Source organism: Giraffa tippelskirchi, chromosome 6, assembly GCF_054371585.1.
Source record: "Giraffa tippelskirchi isolate mGirTip1 chromosome 6, T2T-mGirTip1v1.2.pri, whole genome shotgun sequence".
Lineage (NCBI taxonomy): Eukaryota > Metazoa > Chordata > Mammalia > Artiodactyla > Giraffidae > Giraffa > Giraffa tippelskirchi.
The window spans coordinates 122,551,503-122,568,576 of record NC_137280.1 but is presented as its reverse complement, the minus strand read 5'-3'; the positions used below and the strand labels follow the sequence as shown (position 1 = coordinate 122,568,576).

The 17,074-nt window shown below is 37.4% G+C and overlaps 2 protein-coding genes across 51 annotated transcripts in view; one reads left to right on the top strand and one right to left on the bottom strand.

Moving 5' to 3' along the window:
- The window catches only part of PKD2L2 (polycystin 2 like 2, transient receptor potential cation channel), a 66,188-nt gene that overhangs the window by 4,435 nt on the left and 44,679 nt on the right, over positions 1-17,074 (bottom strand). The gene's annotated exons all lie outside the window — the stretch shown is intronic.
- The window catches only part of FAM13B (family with sequence similarity 13 member B), a 103,240-nt gene that overhangs the window by 82,148 nt on the left and 4,018 nt on the right, over positions 1-17,074 (top strand). For 38 of the 50 annotated variants that reach the window (XR_014056847.1, XR_014056846.1, XR_014056844.1 and 35 more), the window contains 9 exons: positions 2,175-2,385; positions 2,946-3,075; positions 4,331-4,412; positions 8,065-8,294; positions 10,485-10,568; positions 10,797-10,892; positions 12,853-12,936; positions 13,032-13,195; positions 13,757-13,858. Coding sequence is in view for 46 of the 50 variants with exons in the window: in XM_081500688.1 (XP_081356814.1) it covers positions 2,175-2,385; positions 2,946-3,075; positions 4,331-4,412; positions 8,065-8,294; positions 10,485-10,568; positions 10,797-10,892; positions 12,853-12,936; positions 13,032-13,195; positions 13,757-13,858 (1,183 nt within the window). In the remaining 4 variants the exon portion in view is untranslated. Of the gene's footprint in view, positions 1-703; positions 770-2,174; positions 2,386-2,945; positions 3,076-4,330; positions 4,413-8,064; positions 8,295-10,484; positions 10,569-10,796; positions 10,893-12,852; positions 12,937-13,031; positions 13,196-13,756; positions 13,859-17,074 lie in introns of all 50 variants that reach the window. The other 12 variants (XR_014056843.1, XM_081500660.1, XM_081500676.1 and 9 more) reach the window with 1 other exon arrangement.

Here is a 17,074-nt window from a genome sequence, read left to right as displayed (position 1 = left end):
TAACTGGGAGTTTAGGATATTCTAAAATAATGGTCTTCCTCAAGAAACCAAATTACTTTAGATCTACATACCTTGGAATAAGAGGTGTACCCCATTTGAAATAACTCTTAACAGAGAAGTAGGGTGACTTCAAATGGAGGACCATCTCATTCTTCCTAAGTATGTATGTGGGTTTTGGGTTTTTATACTGTTCCAAGAGTAGTCAGCAAAATGCAGTTAGCGACTGGGTAGCACATGTCTGCCACCAGTATGCATTTGTAGCCATCCAGAGGTCTTGGTTTTTAATGGAAGTGGACATATTTACTTCAGATTCTTTCCTGCTGACTCTTGTATGAGATAACAGTAGAATCTTTTCGAAGAGCAAACTGAGGGAAATATTTTTCTGTCAAATTGTTTATACTGAAAAGCTTCCACAGTACCAGATTAAGTTTCCATTTCTTCAGTTTTATGTTTGAGTTTTAATAGAACAGCACTACTTTAATTTTTTTGCCTTGCTTGCTGAAATGGAAATGTATGTTTGTGTTTGTTTTTAAAGTTTGGTTAGTAGTAATTTCTTTGAATAAAATTTTTGAGCAGAATGCCTAACTGGTTTTAGGGAAATGTTTTTGGTATCTTTGGCTTTGTGTTAGTTATGTGTATGGTTTGTTCTGACTGTGCTGTGTGTTCACTTTAGTATTTTTTGCCATTTTTTCCATTTTATTAGCGTCATGCCCTATCACTTTTCCCCTCATTGATTTCAAAACAATGCATCTGCAGAGAGATGGGGAGGGTAAGTATGGTTCACCATAGTTTAGCTTTTTTGCCTTTTTATGGTTCACTTTGTTTGCCTTTTTATTAGCCCTTCTCCTGCTGTCCCCAAATATTAGGAAAACTGTTCTGGGTTAAAAATGATACCTAGAAAATACTGGTTTTTGTTAGATCCCTCTTTTCTTAAAACAGATTTCTCATAAAATGTTTATTACCAGTTACTTATTTTCTGGGAAGCAGGTACAAGGGTTGCTTTGAAAATCACTTTATTGCTGGGTTTATTATGGGATTGCACGCTATGTACCCAACTTTTAGTTATCAGATTGATCTGGGCTTTAAAAACTAAGTTGATTATGTTCTTATCCTGAAAACATGTAGTGCTTTAAATTGGTAATGCGTAAAGTTAAACTAAATTAGTAGCAGTTCATAGGTATTGTGTGAAAAAAAAAAGAAAACGTCATTCTTGCTTTTTGACACTGTCAAGCCAATTTTTGTATCCTAAAATACTTAACTCATTTTTGCTATTAAAAGCAATAACATCAAAAATTTACGCTATAGTCATATATTAAGTTAATCTGTAGATGGAAAAGTCCCGATCCCCTCCCCAAATCAAGGGATACTTGAAGATAATTTTGTATTTGGAGTATATTTGTGGGTTGTATGTTTATCTGTATGTGTTCTGTATGTAATCAAGCCTTATTTGTGCAGAGACATCAGATACCTCAACACAGCTTCATTTGAGAACTTACAGGATAACTCCAATAAACTAAATGTGCTTAAGAAGGAGTACTGCTATTAAATTTTGTCTTGTTAATACTTTTGGGTTTAATTATTAAAATATGTATTATACACAGGAATCCTGTGGCAGAAAATAACCACCTCTGTTTAATGTTAGAGTCCAGGTATTGTCGGGTGAGTTAGCTGCTTGTTTAGAAATGTAACAGTTCTTTTGTTGGGAGTCCAAGAGCTCCATTCGCTGAGTATTCTGAATAGCATGGAGAATAGCTTCCACTTCTTAACATAGTCACTTGACAGTGAGGGACAGTTTATTCATCTGGCAGCATTTGGCTCAGTTAAATTCCCAGTTAAGGACTGTTAAGTGTTTACTCTTTCTAAATGAAGACTTTTCCCTACTTGAAAAATAACATTTAGTATAATTTTGAAGAGCTTGACAGTGTCCCTTCTTGCTTTGTGACTGGGTTCAGAAATTTAAAGCGTAACTACTTGTGTGAAATTAGAACTGAAGTAAAAAGTGAAGCTTAGACACTTAAACTGTAGTAGGCTATATGAAGACCCTAGGATCCCATAAATATTATATGAACCACTACAGAATGATATGGTTTAAAGAACGTATAGCTGGTACTTTGTGATTTTTTTTATACAGAACCAAGAGACCCATGGTACTATTCTTTGTGTTTATTTTCCAGAGCCATTTCCTGCTTTTAAGTCTTGGCAGGAAGACTCTGAGTCTGGAGAAGCTCAGCTGTCTCCACAAGCTGGAAGAATGAATCATCACCCCCTGGAAGAAGACTGTCCTCCAGTATTATCACATCGGAGTTTAGATTTTGGGCAAAGCCAGCGTTTCCTACATAATCCGGAAATGTTGGATTCCTCATCTAAAGCACTTTCTTTTGCTAGGTAAGTGATTTTTATGTTCTTACGGGCAGTGAATCCTATCACATACCCAGGTCCTTTGAGAGATTTTAATCCTCTAGGCCTATAGTTGAGAGCTTTCTTCCCAATTTCATGAAACATGCTTTTGTGGTTTATTATTTTGAGTGCCCCTAAATTCTGAGTTCATTGAGCATCTGTTAAGGTTTGCTCTCTAACAGACATCTTTCCATGATGTATGTATTTATTCATTCATGACTGAAATTGATCCTGAAAGTTAAAACATTTCCTTTGCAGTTTGAACACCAAAAGAGCTTGAAGCTGCTTGGTGTCTTTGTTTCTTTTCTGCATTTGCCCAAGCCCTTTTGAATAATTCCAGACTGTTTTCATTGTCACTGTGTTAGCTTTTTGTGGTCTCTAGCATAGTTCAAGCTTCTTTTTACCACCTGTCCTTCAATGTTAGGGGTTTAATTGTACTTAAAAAATTTACTTCTTGATAATAGTATGATGTTTTATCAGAGTGATAAGAGATGGTGTTGATAACTTGAAAATTTAACTAATAGTGTTCACCTCTTGTTTTAATTCAGGATTCGAAGATCATCCTTTAGTTCAAAAGATGAAAAAAGAGAAGACAGAACACCATATCAATTAGTCAAGAAACTTCAGAAGAAAATCAGACAATTTGAGGAACAATTTGAAAGGGAAAGAAATGGCAAGGTAAGTTTGTAGCACTGTCCATTGTAAAGTAGATCTGTTGGAACTTATAGGACATTCTCCCATCTCTTTCCTGGGAGAGAGAACTAATCTAAGATGTCCAGAAAAATAATGCTCATATAGATCTGAGATTATATAGTTCCTTAGTCTTCTGATTCCGGACCAGTATTCTTGCCGTTGTATCAATGAATTTTTTATATTTCTGTTAGAAAAAAGGCATGTTGAATTTTAAGGCAAATACTTTACACTGACAAATCATATTAATGCTATTTCTGCTCCCTCAAAAACCACAGGTAGCCAGGGGAGGTGGGGGTGAAGGGGTGAGATATTTAATCATTAGAACATGTGGAGTAGGAAAAGTCTTATACTTGAAGTCAGAAGATGCTTAGTCAGATCTAGTTTCTGCCAGTTTCTAGACCTTCCTCTGAGAGAGCTTTGCTTAATATCTTGCCCTGTCTACTTAAAGAAAGATAAATGAAGATTGAGTGAAATCTCTGCTGTGAACATTGTCAAATACTATTTGAGCAGAAATTAAAATAACCTTTGGAACTTCCCTGGTGGTCCAGTGGTAAAGACTCCACACTTCCATGCAGGAGTGAGGGTTCAATTCCTGGTAAGGGGACTAAGATCTTGCATGCCACACTACGTGCTGCAAAAAAAACCCAGAAAAACACCCCAACAGTAATAACAACAAAAAACCCCACATTGCATACCCACAAAGATTTTAATGATTCTTTTTTTTTAAGAATCTCATTTATTAATTTTATTGAGGTATTAACAAATTTCTTAAAAACATTATCTTTATGAAAGAACAGTGTCAGTCTATGAGTAGATTTATAGTCATAGAGTTGTTGTAGGCTGGATTATCTGGGAAGCATTCTGTTACAGAGATTTCAGTGCATGCCGTTTCCAAGGGAGTGTTTAGGGAGAATTGCAGCTGTAAGGAGTAAGGCAGCATGGTTGAGAGGAGCATGTAGACCTGGGATACAGTTGCATTCATGGCCTCAGCCTGATTCCACAGCGTTTCAAGCTAGAATGGCCGAATTAAGATGATTCAGGATTGACTGAATTAAGATGAAGAAGCCAGGCCTTTTTAATCCTGTATAAACCAGTCATGGATGTGAGCTGCTCCGGAGGAGGGGGTTATAACCTTGGGCCAGGCAGCTCTTGTGGGCAAAGGCAATTCCCAGAGAGGGACTTAGCACAGACAGGGGTTGATGAGTGCGTAATCTGTGATCCTGTTTTTCTAATTTTTCAGCCCTCCTACAGTGATATAGCAGCCAATCCGAAGGTATTAAAATGGATGACAGAGCTCACCAAACTGCGAAAGCAAATTAAAGGTATAAAATGGGCCATTTTTCAATATAATTGCATTTTAAAATATTCTTTATAATAATATCTAAACATTATAGTTATAATTTTTGATAACTTTAAATCTTGAACACTGGCAAAATAAAAGTTCTTTTGTTCTTTTATTAGTTGTAATCAAAGTTGAAATACTATATTCTTCCAAATGTCTTTTCTCTTCTTTTATTAGTAATAGTCTTTTGATGGGTGCTCTAGATGGTATATTCATTAGGTGGTATTGTATTGTGAAGTTTATATGAATATTTCAAATATTAAGCAGTTTTGAGTTTGGGTAGGTATTAAGAATTTTTGATGGGTATTTCATCTAAGACTGGGAATATCTAATCATCAATCATTTATACTACAAAGACTAAATTGTAAGTTGTGTGGAATCAAAAACTGGGTCTTGTGTTACTGGGTGTCAGCCCAGTATAGCAGTTGCTAAGATACATTTACTTTGTGGGTATTTATTGAACATGCTTTTTAATAATTGTTAATACTTAAAGAATTATCTGTACCAAGTGTGGGTGTATAAGTTGGAGCATCACATTTGGTTTACTCATTTGAATTTATAAAACAAAAATTTTAATGTCTGTAAGTTCCAAGTACTTGAAGACATCTGAGGCTGTAGCAGTGAACAAGACAGGGTTCCTGTTGTCATTTGAGTTTATTTACATTCTTGTGGTTAATTAAGTTCTCCTACTTATTTAGAATTTTCCTTTACAATTCTGTAAAAAATTTTCTCATTTAACACCAGTTTCCAACCATCAGTGAAAATCACTACTTTGAATGTATTATTAATGAGTGTCATTAAATTATTAGCCTCCTAATTTTCCAGTTTTCTTTCACTCTTACTGTCCTACAGTAAGTGCATTCTGCATCCAGAATTATTTTTTATTAAAAAACTATGTACTGTCTTATTTATAGCTCTTCAGTGAACTGCCTTTTCCACTTAGAACAAAGTTCAAACCCTTTACTGGCTTTCAAGGCTTTTTTGACTCTGCCCTTTCCCCCATTTTATCACTTTTCCTTATTTTCTGTTTTTTTAAATATGTCATGATTTAGGAACATTGGCTTGACTTTTGCCTCAACTGAGGAGAAATGTTCTTCCCCTAAATCTTCTATACTAGGTTAGTCCCTTTTTATTCCATGTTCTTCTATACAAGGTTCAGTTCAGTTCAGTCGCTCAGTCGTGTCCGACTCTCTGCGACCCCATGAATTGCAGCACGCCAGGCCTCTCTGTCCATCACCAACTCCCGGAGTCTACCCAAACCCATGTTCATCGAGTCGGTGATGCCATCCAACCATCTCATCCTCTGTCGTCTCCTTCTCCTCCCGCCCCCAATCCTACCCAGCATTAGGGTCTTTTCCAATGAGTCAACCCTTCGCATGAGGTGCCCAAAGTATTGGAGCTTCAGCTTCAACATCAGACCTTCCAATGAACACCCAGGATTGATCTCTTTTAGGATGGATTGATTGGATCTCCTTGCAGTCCAAGGAACTCTCAAGAGTCTTCTCCAACACCACAGTTCAAAAGCATCGATTCTGCGGCGCTCAGCTTTCTTCACCATCCAACTCTCACATCCATACATGACCACTGGAAAAACCATAGCCTTGACTAGACGGACTTTGTTGGCAAAGTAATGTCTTTGCTTTTAAACATGCTATCTAGGTTGGCCATAACCTTCCTTCCAAGGAGTAAGCGTCTTTTAATTTCATGGCTGCAGTCACCATCAGCAGTGATGCTGGAGCCCAAAAAAGTAAAGTCTGACACTGTTTCCACTGTTTCCCCATCTATTTCCCATGAAGTGATGGGACCAGATGCCGTGATCTTAGTTTTCTGAACGTTGAGCTTTAAGCCAACTTTTTCACTCTCCTCCTTCACCTTCATCAAGAGGCTCTTTAGTTCTTCTTCACTTTCTGCCATAAGGGTGGTGTCATCCGCATATCTGAGGTTATTGATATTTCTCCCGGCAATCTTGATTCCAGCTTGTGTTTCTTCCAGCCCAGCGTTTCTCATGATGTACTCTGCATATAAGTTAAATAAGCAGGGTGACAATATACAGCCTTGATGGACTCCTTTTCCTATTTGGAACCAGTCTGTTGTTCCATGTCCAGTTCTAACTGTTGCTTCCTGACCTGCATACAGGTTTCTCAAGAGACAGGTCAGATGGTCTGGTATTCCCATCTCTTTCAGAATTTTCCACAGTTTATTGTGATCCACACAGTCAAAGGCTTTGGCATAGTCAATAAAGCAGAAATAGATGTTTTTCTGGAACTCTCTTGCTTTTTCGATGATCCAGCGGATATTGGCAATTTGATCTCTGGTTCCTCTGCCTTTTCTAAAACCAGCTTGACCATCTGGAAGTTCATGGTTCACGTATTGCTGAAGCCTGGCTTGGAGAATTTTGAGCATTACTTTACTAGCATGTGAGATGAGTACAATTGTGCGGTAATTTGAGCATTCTTTGGCATTGCCTCTCTTTGGGATTGGAACGAAAACTGACCTTTTCCAGTCCTGTGGCCACTGCTGAGTTTTCCAAATTTGCTGGCATATTGAGTGCAGCACTTTCACAGCATCACCTTTGAGGATTTGAAATAGCTCAACTGGAATTCCATCACCTCCACTAGCTTTGTTCATAGTGATGCTTTCTAAGGCCCACTTAACTTCACATTCCAGGATGTCTGGCTCTAGGTGAGGGATCACACCCTCGTGATTATCTGGGTCGTGAAGATCTTTTTTGTACAGTTCTTCTGTGTATTCTTGCCACCTCTTCTTAATATCTTCTGCTTCTGTTAGGTCCATACCATTTCTGTCCTTTATCGAGCCTATCTTTGCATGAAATGTTCCCTTGGTATCTCTAATTTTCTTGAAGAGGTCTCTAGTCTTTCCCAATCTGTTGTTTTCCTCTATTTGTTTGCACTGATCGCTGAGGAAGGCTTTCTTATCTCTCCTTGCTATTCTTTGGAACTCTGCATTCAGATGAGAATATCTTTCCTTTTCTCCTTTGCTTTTCGCTTCTCTTCTCTTCCCAGCTATCTGTAAGGCCTCCTCAGACAGCCATTTTGCTTTTTTGCATTTCTTTTCCATGGGGAAAAGAACATATACAAGGTTAGTCCCTTTTTATTCTTTTCCATGGGGAAAAGAACATATACAAGGTTAGTCCCTTTTTATTCCATGTTCAACTAGGATGTTACCATCTCAGAAAGGCCTTCTTTGTCAGTTCCATCCAAAGGAGTTGCTCTTTCAAAAAGCTTATCTCTTTAACATTGTGGCATCATTCTATTTTATCTTCTTTATAGCACTTAGCACTCATTGAAATTATTTTATGAATCTGATTACTTAGTTTTTGTTTTTTACTTCCTGAATATATGACAACAGAGACCATGTCTGTTTGTTTACTGCTGTTATGCTCATCAGAGCATCTTACTCTAGTAGGCATTGTATGAATATTGGGTGAAAGAAAAATCATACAGTTCTCCTGGTATATATATAATTTAAATATTTCAAGTGACCTTGAAATACCTGAGCCTGTGTGTTGTCGATGTATATTTTCCTCTTGTATGTTTTGCGTCTCTTTTTATTTAGTTGCATTTTAGCTAAAGTCAGTAGTACTGATTTATCCTCTTGGTTTTAAAATGTAGATGCAAAACACAAAACCTCTGATGGAGAATTTGTACCTCAGACACGTCCACGTAGTAACACTCTTCCAAAAAGCTTTGGCTCTTCTCTAGACCATGAAGATGAAGAGAATGAAGATGACTCCAAGGTCATTCACAAGGAGAAGAAGCCATCTAAGGAAGCAACACTTGAACTTATTCTGAAAAGACTGAAAGAAAAACGTGTTGAGAGGTGTCTTCCAGAAGATATCAAAGTAATCTTGAGCTATGGTTTTTGCCCAGACTAGCCTTTAGAATCACTGAAATAAAATAATTACAATAGAGGCATAATGATGTCTAGGTAATCTGCTGCCCTGAGTCTACAAGTTTGCAGTTAAGAAAAATGTTTTTATCAGCACAACAGAAGTGCCTGAGTCACAATAATAAAACTAAAAAAACTTGAACGTGATCTGTTCACTTATACTGGAAGCAGTTAGCAAGATGAGTGTGTTTGATATACTTGAGTTTGAATCTTGGCCGTGTGTCTTAGTAGTTGCGTGTATTAAACTCTTAGCTTATGCCAGTTCCTGACTGTGCATTCTTCCAGTGAATCCCTTCAGCAGCCATGTGACTGTGACTATGTCCATTAAAATAACGCAGTATGGTTATGAGGACTAACAATACGTTTTTGTGAACCATTACTCAGTATAACCTATGCCTAGGGCAGTCCTGGTCAAAGCACTTGGCACCCAAGATCATTTATCAGATGAAGTTTGCTGAGAGTGCAGAGGTAGATTGCTTCAGGTGAACCTTTGTCAGGTAGTGATGAATCCTCATGTGCACCCCTCTCGACAGCAGGTCTCAGTATTAGAGTCTTTCTCCCTTCAAACAGAGCTGGCTTAGGAATTCTAGTCGCTGCCCTCCCCAGTTTTTCTTGGTTTTGCTTTTATGTTTTACCAACCTCCTCTCCTCCCCACCCCCTTTCCTGTAAATGATTTTGATTGGATTAGCTTTATTCAGATTCATTCTCCTAGGTTTAAGATTCAAACTTAAGTTGAAATCAGTGTTTGTTTTACAGAGCCTGCATTTAGCTATCCTTTACTGAATGTACTTAATATAAAATACTTGTTATAGAAAGTATGTATCCACTGAATTTTTTTTTTTTACCTCTTATTTTCATTCTGGTGGTAAACAGGGTCGTTTTAACCACTCCTGGTAGTAACTGGACGGCTTCCCTGGTGGCTCAGTGATAAAGAATCTACCTGCAATGCAGGAGACGCGGTTCGATCCCTGGGTCGGGAAGATCCCTGGAGGAGGACTTGGCACCCCACTCCAGTATTCTTGCCTGGAAAATCCTGTGGACAGAGGAGCCTGATGGGCTATAGTCCATGGGGTTGCAAGAGAGTCAGACATGGCTTAGCGACTAAACCACAACAGAGAGTAACTGGAGAGTTTGTTTGGGTTAAAGTATAGTGTGTGGAACATTGGTTCATTGGTATGTTAAAGATTATGCTGTGGAACAAAGGGAGAGGAGGGGGTTATGGGCAAATAAATTTGGGGCTCCTGTCTACTACCATTGGAGTACTAAAAGATGTCTGAAGAGTATCTTACTTTCAGTATAAAAAAAATGCAGAAATCATAGTGTAGAAGTCTAGGGTCACAAATTGATATTGTTGAGCTCTTTTCAGGAGCTTTCCACTATACTAGTACCAAATTTTCTTGATAGTTTAGGAGAAATACCAAGTTATAAGATCTATACTTGTGTATGCATGCATTTTGAATATGTGCTCACACACAAAATTATAATGCTAATAAAAGATTATGTGCGAAATTAAATTATAGGCATTTATTTTGTTTATTGTGTGCTTAGAAGGCACTGTGTAAATGCCTTTACAATGTATTAACTTGTTTAGTCCTTATTAGAATTCTATGAGATAGGTGAAAGTGAAAGAGGTGAAAGTCGCTCAGTCGTGTCCGACTCTTGGAGACCCTATGGGCTATCCAGTCCATGGAGTTCTCTAGGCCAGAATACTGGAGTGGGTAACCTTTCCCTTTTCCAGGATATATTCCCAACCCAGGGATTGAATCCAGGTCTCCCACATTGCAGGCAGTTTCTTTATCAGCTGAGCCACAAGGGAAGCCCTATGAGATAGGTGAAGTTATCCCCATTTACAGATTAGGATATTGAACAAAAAGAGGGTCACTAACCCAAGGTCACTAAGCTCTTGTATTCATAACTTATTCAAATAAAATATAAATCAAACCACCAAAGGGATTGGTACCTAGTTACTAGAAGACCAGATTCTCCAGGAGACCGAAAAATGTTGCCTACAAATCCATAAGCAAAAGATATGTTCTTATTAACCTAAGCTAGAGTAATGGGCTGATCCTTTCAACCAAATTACTTACATTACTGAAGGGAATGATGTAGCTAATGGGAGGGTTTTTTTTTTTTTATATTCTAGAAAATGACAAAAGATCATTTGATAGAAGAGAAAACTTCTCTCCAGAAAAGTCTTCTTTATTATGAAAGTCAACATGGAAGGCCGGTAATGTTTCTCTTGATGAAAAGATTTGATTTTCTGTCTTAAAGAACATGAATCACTTTTGTGGCCCACATCTTTGAGCTGTTTCATAGAACATTGTTTCCTACATTTGGATGATTGCCTGCTTTTTTAAAATAACTTTTTAAAAATTGGAGGGAAAGTCATATTGCCTAATATTTTAGAAATGTTAGTTTTCAGATGACTAGGTGATTTCCGTTTTTCTTGCTTCAGGTAACCAGGGAAGAAAGGCATATTGTTAAGCCTCTCTATGATAGATACAGACTTGTGAAACAGATGCTGACAAGAGCTAGCATCACTCCTGTCCTTGTAAGTAAAACACGCGAGTATTTATCTAGTTCATTTTACCAAGACCTGCTCTTTCCAAAAAAATCCATATGGTAGTATATTGGAGAAATACACAGCCAAGGTAACAAGGATTGTGTATGTAAGGTGAGGTTACTGCTTTTAAAATAATAGGAAATTAATAAGTGCCTACTACTATCTCCCAGGCACTCTTACAAACATTTTAATCTATGATTATGTTATTAAGTCCTGACAAGTTAAGTTAAAACAGATAGAGGATGTTCACAGGTGATGAACTTGAGACTCAGGAGTGATGTGCCCAGGGTCATCTACTTATAGAGTTAAAAACTCATATTTCAGACCCTTGCCTGATTTCTTCCCATTTAAATTCAAGTCTTTGAAAATACATCACTCTTGCAATGGCCATCAGTTCACTTAACTGCAGAATAATATAAACGTATTTTTTCATCTTTTTAAATGAAAAAGTCTATTAAAATAATACTTATTCATATGTATGTGCATTTTTTTAAGAAAAAAAGAAAACTCTTGGTAACCTATGTGCATATTTGAGTGCTATCTCCAAGTTAACCATTAGCTGGTAGGGCTCTAGCTGTGTCTCAGGCTCAAATAGAAGACAGCATGTAGCCCATTCTTCCTCAGGGAATTCATTCTTTGGAGCTTAAACTTGCTGGCCATTTTTATGTTGATGGCCTCTGAATAGGGGTTCCCTTTAGGCAGTTTTCTTTGAACAGTGAATCATGTATAGTTTATACTCTTTTCATACATAGCTATTTTATTTAATACTGATTTTATCTTTTGATTACAAAGTGTTTCTGTGTGTCACTGACATTTTCATAATTCCATAATAGTATAAGTCTTTTGAATTTATTTATGAAAATCACCTTAGAATTCCAGAGGTTTGTCTTTAAAAACTGAGTCTATAGGAAGCATTTCTAGATCTTATGGACTCCTAAATTTGACTATCATAAAGAGAAATTTGGAGACTAAAAGTTAAGCCAAGACAATAGGAGAGAATCGTTTTTCCAACAAATGGGGCTGGCAGTTCCTCAAAAGTGTAAACAGTGAGTTACTATATAATGTAGCAGTTCTCTTCCTTGGATATACTCAAGAGAATTGAAAACATTTGTCCACATAAAAATTTGTAGGCATGTCTTAAAAGTAGCATTATTCATAATAGCTAAAGTGTAAAAAACCGTCCAGATGTGCAGCCAACTGATAGATAAACATGATGAGGTATATCTGTATGGTGGAATATTATTTGCCATGCAAAGGGATGAAGTACTGGTACACACTATAACATGGATAAATCTTAAAAAACACTTAGGCTAAGTGAGAAAAGCTGGACACAAAGGCCACTTAGTATATGATTCCATTTGTATGAAATATTTAGAATAGACCAGCCCATTGAGACAGAAAATAGATTGTTGTTTGCCATGGGCTAGGGAGAGAGGGCTAATGAGTACAGTTTCCTTTTAAGATGATGAAATGTTCTAGAAACAGATAGTGGTGATGGTTGCACAACTTTGTGAATATACTAAAAACCACTGAATTGTATACTGTAAAAAAGTTAATTTTATGGTATATGAATTACATCTTAATGAACTGTTATTTCTTAAAAAAGAAGTATAAAGGGGTCCTCAGACCAAGAAAGTTGACAGCTTTGTTAAAAAGGGAAAAACGCTCCCAATTAAATTATCAGTAACACTTCATTAGTTAGAATTTTAAAAGCATTTATTGAATGAGCTCTTTAGAATTACCTAGACATAAATTATCATTTATCACTCTTATGCATACATAACAAGTAAAAAGCAAAAATATAGTCAGAAATTCCTAAAAACTTTTAAAGCATATGGTTAGGATTTTGAAAATGAAGTTTAAGATCTGTTATACTTTAACTGTAGTAGTGAAGTGAATCTTCCTTGAATACTAAAAATGTGACCCATTTGTATGTTTATTGTCACAGGGATCTCCATCCACCAAGCGAAGAGGTCAGATGTTACAGCCAATCATAGAAGGAGAAACTGCACATTTTTTTGAAGAAATCAAGGTAATCCTTAAGAGAAATCATTCTGTGATCTTTTTCCTAAAGGAAAGGTTGAAACCATGGCATGTTTGATTCTCTGTTTGCATATATATATTTAGGAAGAAGAAGAAGATGGTGTTTGTCTGTCCTCTGAGTTAAGTGATATCTTGAAAACTGCTGTACAGGCACAGTCGTCATTGGAAAACTCAGAATCTGATGTTGAAGAAAGTCAGGAAAAACTGGCTCTAGATCTCCGATTGTCAAGTACTCGAGCAGCTTCTATGTATGTATGCTGGTTTGTGATTTTAGCCTATTTATGTAAGAAATACTCAAAAATTTATACGCAAAGAAATTTCAGTGTTAAATAATTGAATACTTGGAGAGAATGAATACAGTGCTCAAGAAATACAATGATTTTAGAAACTGTGCTTTACAAAATATGTTGTCATTCACATTTTCTGATTTGAAAATTAGTGTGTGATAAAAATTAAAAGAAACTAAAGTCCTACATTTGCTGTATGACAAAGTGCTGGAACCAGCTGAGAGTTATCTGTTAGTTTATGCTCTATCAGCTTCTTTACCTGATGTGGGCTTGGATTCTAGTTGTTAGCCCTGGCATCACTTTAGGATCATGTGGGAAGTTGTTTTGTTTTTGTTTTAAGTACTTATGCTGAGCCCTACAAGCAGCTATTCTGATTTAATTGCTCCAAGGTGAATCTTAGACATTGGTTTTTCCAGAAGCTCACCAGCTGAGTTGATTTTGCAGCCAGGGTTAGAAACACTGTTAAGAACATGATGAATTTAAAGTACGCTTTCAAATGTTTTCTTCCCGTTTCAATTTTAGGCCTGAATTACTGGAACAACTTTGGAAAGCCAGAGCTGAAAAAAAGAAACTACGTAAAACATTACGGGACTTTGAAGAAGCATTTTATCAACAAAATGGAAGGTTTGTTTGAGCATCACAAAATTTAATCCTCTTTCTTCTTAAGTCACATGTCCTGCCCATATGTTGAAATAAATAGATAAGGATAGAAATAAATTGTGTGTATAAGGATGCTAGCATTGAAAATAAAAGTAAAAAACCTTCCTTTATTCCTTGCAGCCCTGCTGTTAATGGAAAGAAAAAGCTAGAGCTGGAGTAAACGCCATCTGACAAAATATTTCAGTATTGTCCTAGAGAGGCGTGGTTGAGTGGCAGTTATTTTAAGTTCCTTAATTCAGTATCTTTACCCTTTTGGAAGTGTTTGTGAATGAGATCTCCTTTTAGAAAGGGTCCCAAATGTGTGTGTTATTCTCAGTTTTGATTCTTCTACTGAGACCATGGCTGCTTAGGCTGTGTGTTGTCTCATTCTAGGACACATACTTCCAAGGTGTGTATTATGTGGCAGTCTTGTGGCTCCTATAATACAGTACGGCCAGTGTCTTTATCTAACTGGGTAATACACAGTTGACCCAGTGGGACTTTTTTAAAAGTAAGGAAAATATATTCTAATTCAGATTGTGGCCAGAAGTGACAGTTAATTTATCACAGGCCTCAGAAGAGTTTTTCCATGTTACCGGATGATCTTACCAAGCCATTAACTTACAGTAGTTCTCCTGCATCAGTTTTGTGTCTGTTTCAGTTACACCATGATTAACTGTGGTCCAGAAATAGTAAATGGAATGTTCTAGAAATGAACAATTTATAAAGTGTAAATCATGCACTGTTATGAGTATTGTGATGAAATCTTGTGCTGGCCCACCCAAGACATGAATCATCCTTTTGTCCAGCATATCCTGCCCCTTAGTCACTCAATATCCATCTCATTTATCAGATTAGCCATCACAGTATCTCAGTTCTTGTATTCAATTAATCCTTATTTAACTTAAATGTGTCCCAAAGCACAAGAGTAGGTATGTTAGCAATTCGGATATGCCAAAGAGAAGCCATAGAGTACTTCAAGTGAAAAGAGGGGTGAAAAGAGGGAAAGAAAAAGAAAATTCTTAATCAGTCAAGGAAAAAAAATAATCATATGCTGAGGTTGCTAAGAACTATAGTAAGAAAAATCTATCCATGAAATTGTGAAGAAGGAAAAAGAAATTTGTACTAATTTTGCAATCATACCTCAAACTGTAAAAGTTATAGTCCAATGCATGATAAATGTTTAGTTATTAATAATATGGAAAAGGCATTAAATTTGTACAATAAGATGTTTGAGAGAGACCACATTCGCATAACTTTTATTCAGTTCAGTTCAGTCTCTCAGTCGTGTCCGACTGTTTGCGACCCCGTGAACCTCACCATGCCAGGCCTCCCTGTCCATCACCAACTCCCGAAGTCCACCCAAACCCATGTCCATTGAGTCGGTGATGCCATCCAACCATCTCCTCTGTCATCCCCTTCTCCTCCTGCCCTCAATCTTTCCCAGCATCAGGGTCTTTTCAAATGAGTCAGCTCTTCGCATGAGGTGGTCAGAGTATTGGAGTTTCAGCTTCAGCATCAGTCCTTCCAATGAATATTCAAGACTGATTTCCTTTAGGATTGACTGGTTGGATCTCCTTGCAGTCCACTCTCAAGAGTTTTCTCGAACACCACAGGTCAAAACCATCAATTCTTCGGCGCTCAGCTTTCTTTATACTCCAACTCGCACATCCATACATGACCACTGGAAAAACCATAGCCTTAACTAGATGGACCTTTGTTGACAGAGTAATGTCTCTGCTTTTCAATATGTTGTCTAGGTTGGTCATAACTTCCCTTCCAAGGAGCAAGTGTCTTTTAATTTCATGGCTGCAGTCACCATCTACAGTGATTTTGGAGCCCAGAAAAATAAAGTCAGCCACTGTTTCCACTGTTTCCCCATCTATTTGCCGTGAAGTGATGGGACTGGATGCCATGATCTTCGTTTCTGAATGTTGAGCTTTAAGCCAACTTTTTCATTCTCTTCTTTCACTTTCATCAAGAGGTTCTTTAGTTCTTCACTTTCTGCCATAAGGGTCATGTCATCTGCATATCTGAGGTTATTGATATTTCTCCTGGCAATCTCGATTCCAGCTTGTGCTTCCTCCAGCCCAGCGTTTCTCATGATGTACTCTGGATATAAGTTAAATAAGCAGGGTGACAATATACAGCCTTGACGTACTCTTTTTCCTATTTGGAACCAGTCTGTTGTTCCATATCCATTTCTAACTGTTGCTTCCTGACCTGCATACAGGTTTCTCAAGAGACAGGTCAGGTGGTCTGGTATTCCCATCTCTTGAAGAATTGTCCACAGTTTATTGTGATCCACACAGTCAAAGGCTTTGGCATAGGCAATAAAGCAGAAATAGCTGTTTTTCTGGAACTATCTTGCTTTTTAGATGATCCAGAGGATGTTGGCAATTTGATGTCTGGTTCCTCTGCCTTTTCTAAAACCAGCTTGAACATCTGGAAGTTCACGATTCACGAATTGCTGAAGCCTGGCTTGGAGAATTTTAAGCGTTACTTTACTAGCGTGTGAGACAAGTGCAATTGTGCAGTAGTTTGAGCATTCTTTGGCATTGCCTTTCTTTGGGATTGGAATGAAAACTGACCCTTTCCAGTCCTGTGGCCACTGCTGAGTTTTCAAGATTTGCTGGCATATTGAGTGCAGTACTTTCACAGCATCATCTTTCAGGATTTGAAATAGCCCAACTGGAATTCCATCACCTCCACTAGCTTTGTTCGTAGTGATGTTTCCTAAGGCCCATTTGACTTCGCATTCCAGGGTGTCTGGCTCTAGGTGAGTGATCACACCATCATGATTATCTGGGTCGTGAAGATCTTTTTTGTACAGTTCTTCTGTGTATTCTTGCCACCTCTTCTTAATATCTTCTGCTTCTGTTAGGTCCACACCATTTCTGTCCTTTATTGAGCCCATGTTTGCATGAAATGTTCCCTTGGTATCTCTAATTTTCTTGACGAGATCTCTAGTCTTTCCCATTCTATTGTTTTCCTCTATTTCTTTGCACTGATCACTGAGGAAGGCTTTCTTATCTCTCCTTGCTATTCTTTGGAACTCTGCATTCAATTGGGAATATCTTTTCTTTTCTCCTTTGCTTTTCGCTTCTCTTCTTTTCACAGCTATTTGTAAGGCCTCCTCAAACAGCCATTTTGCTTTTATGCATTTCTTTTTCTTGGGGATGGTCTTGATCCCTGTCTCCT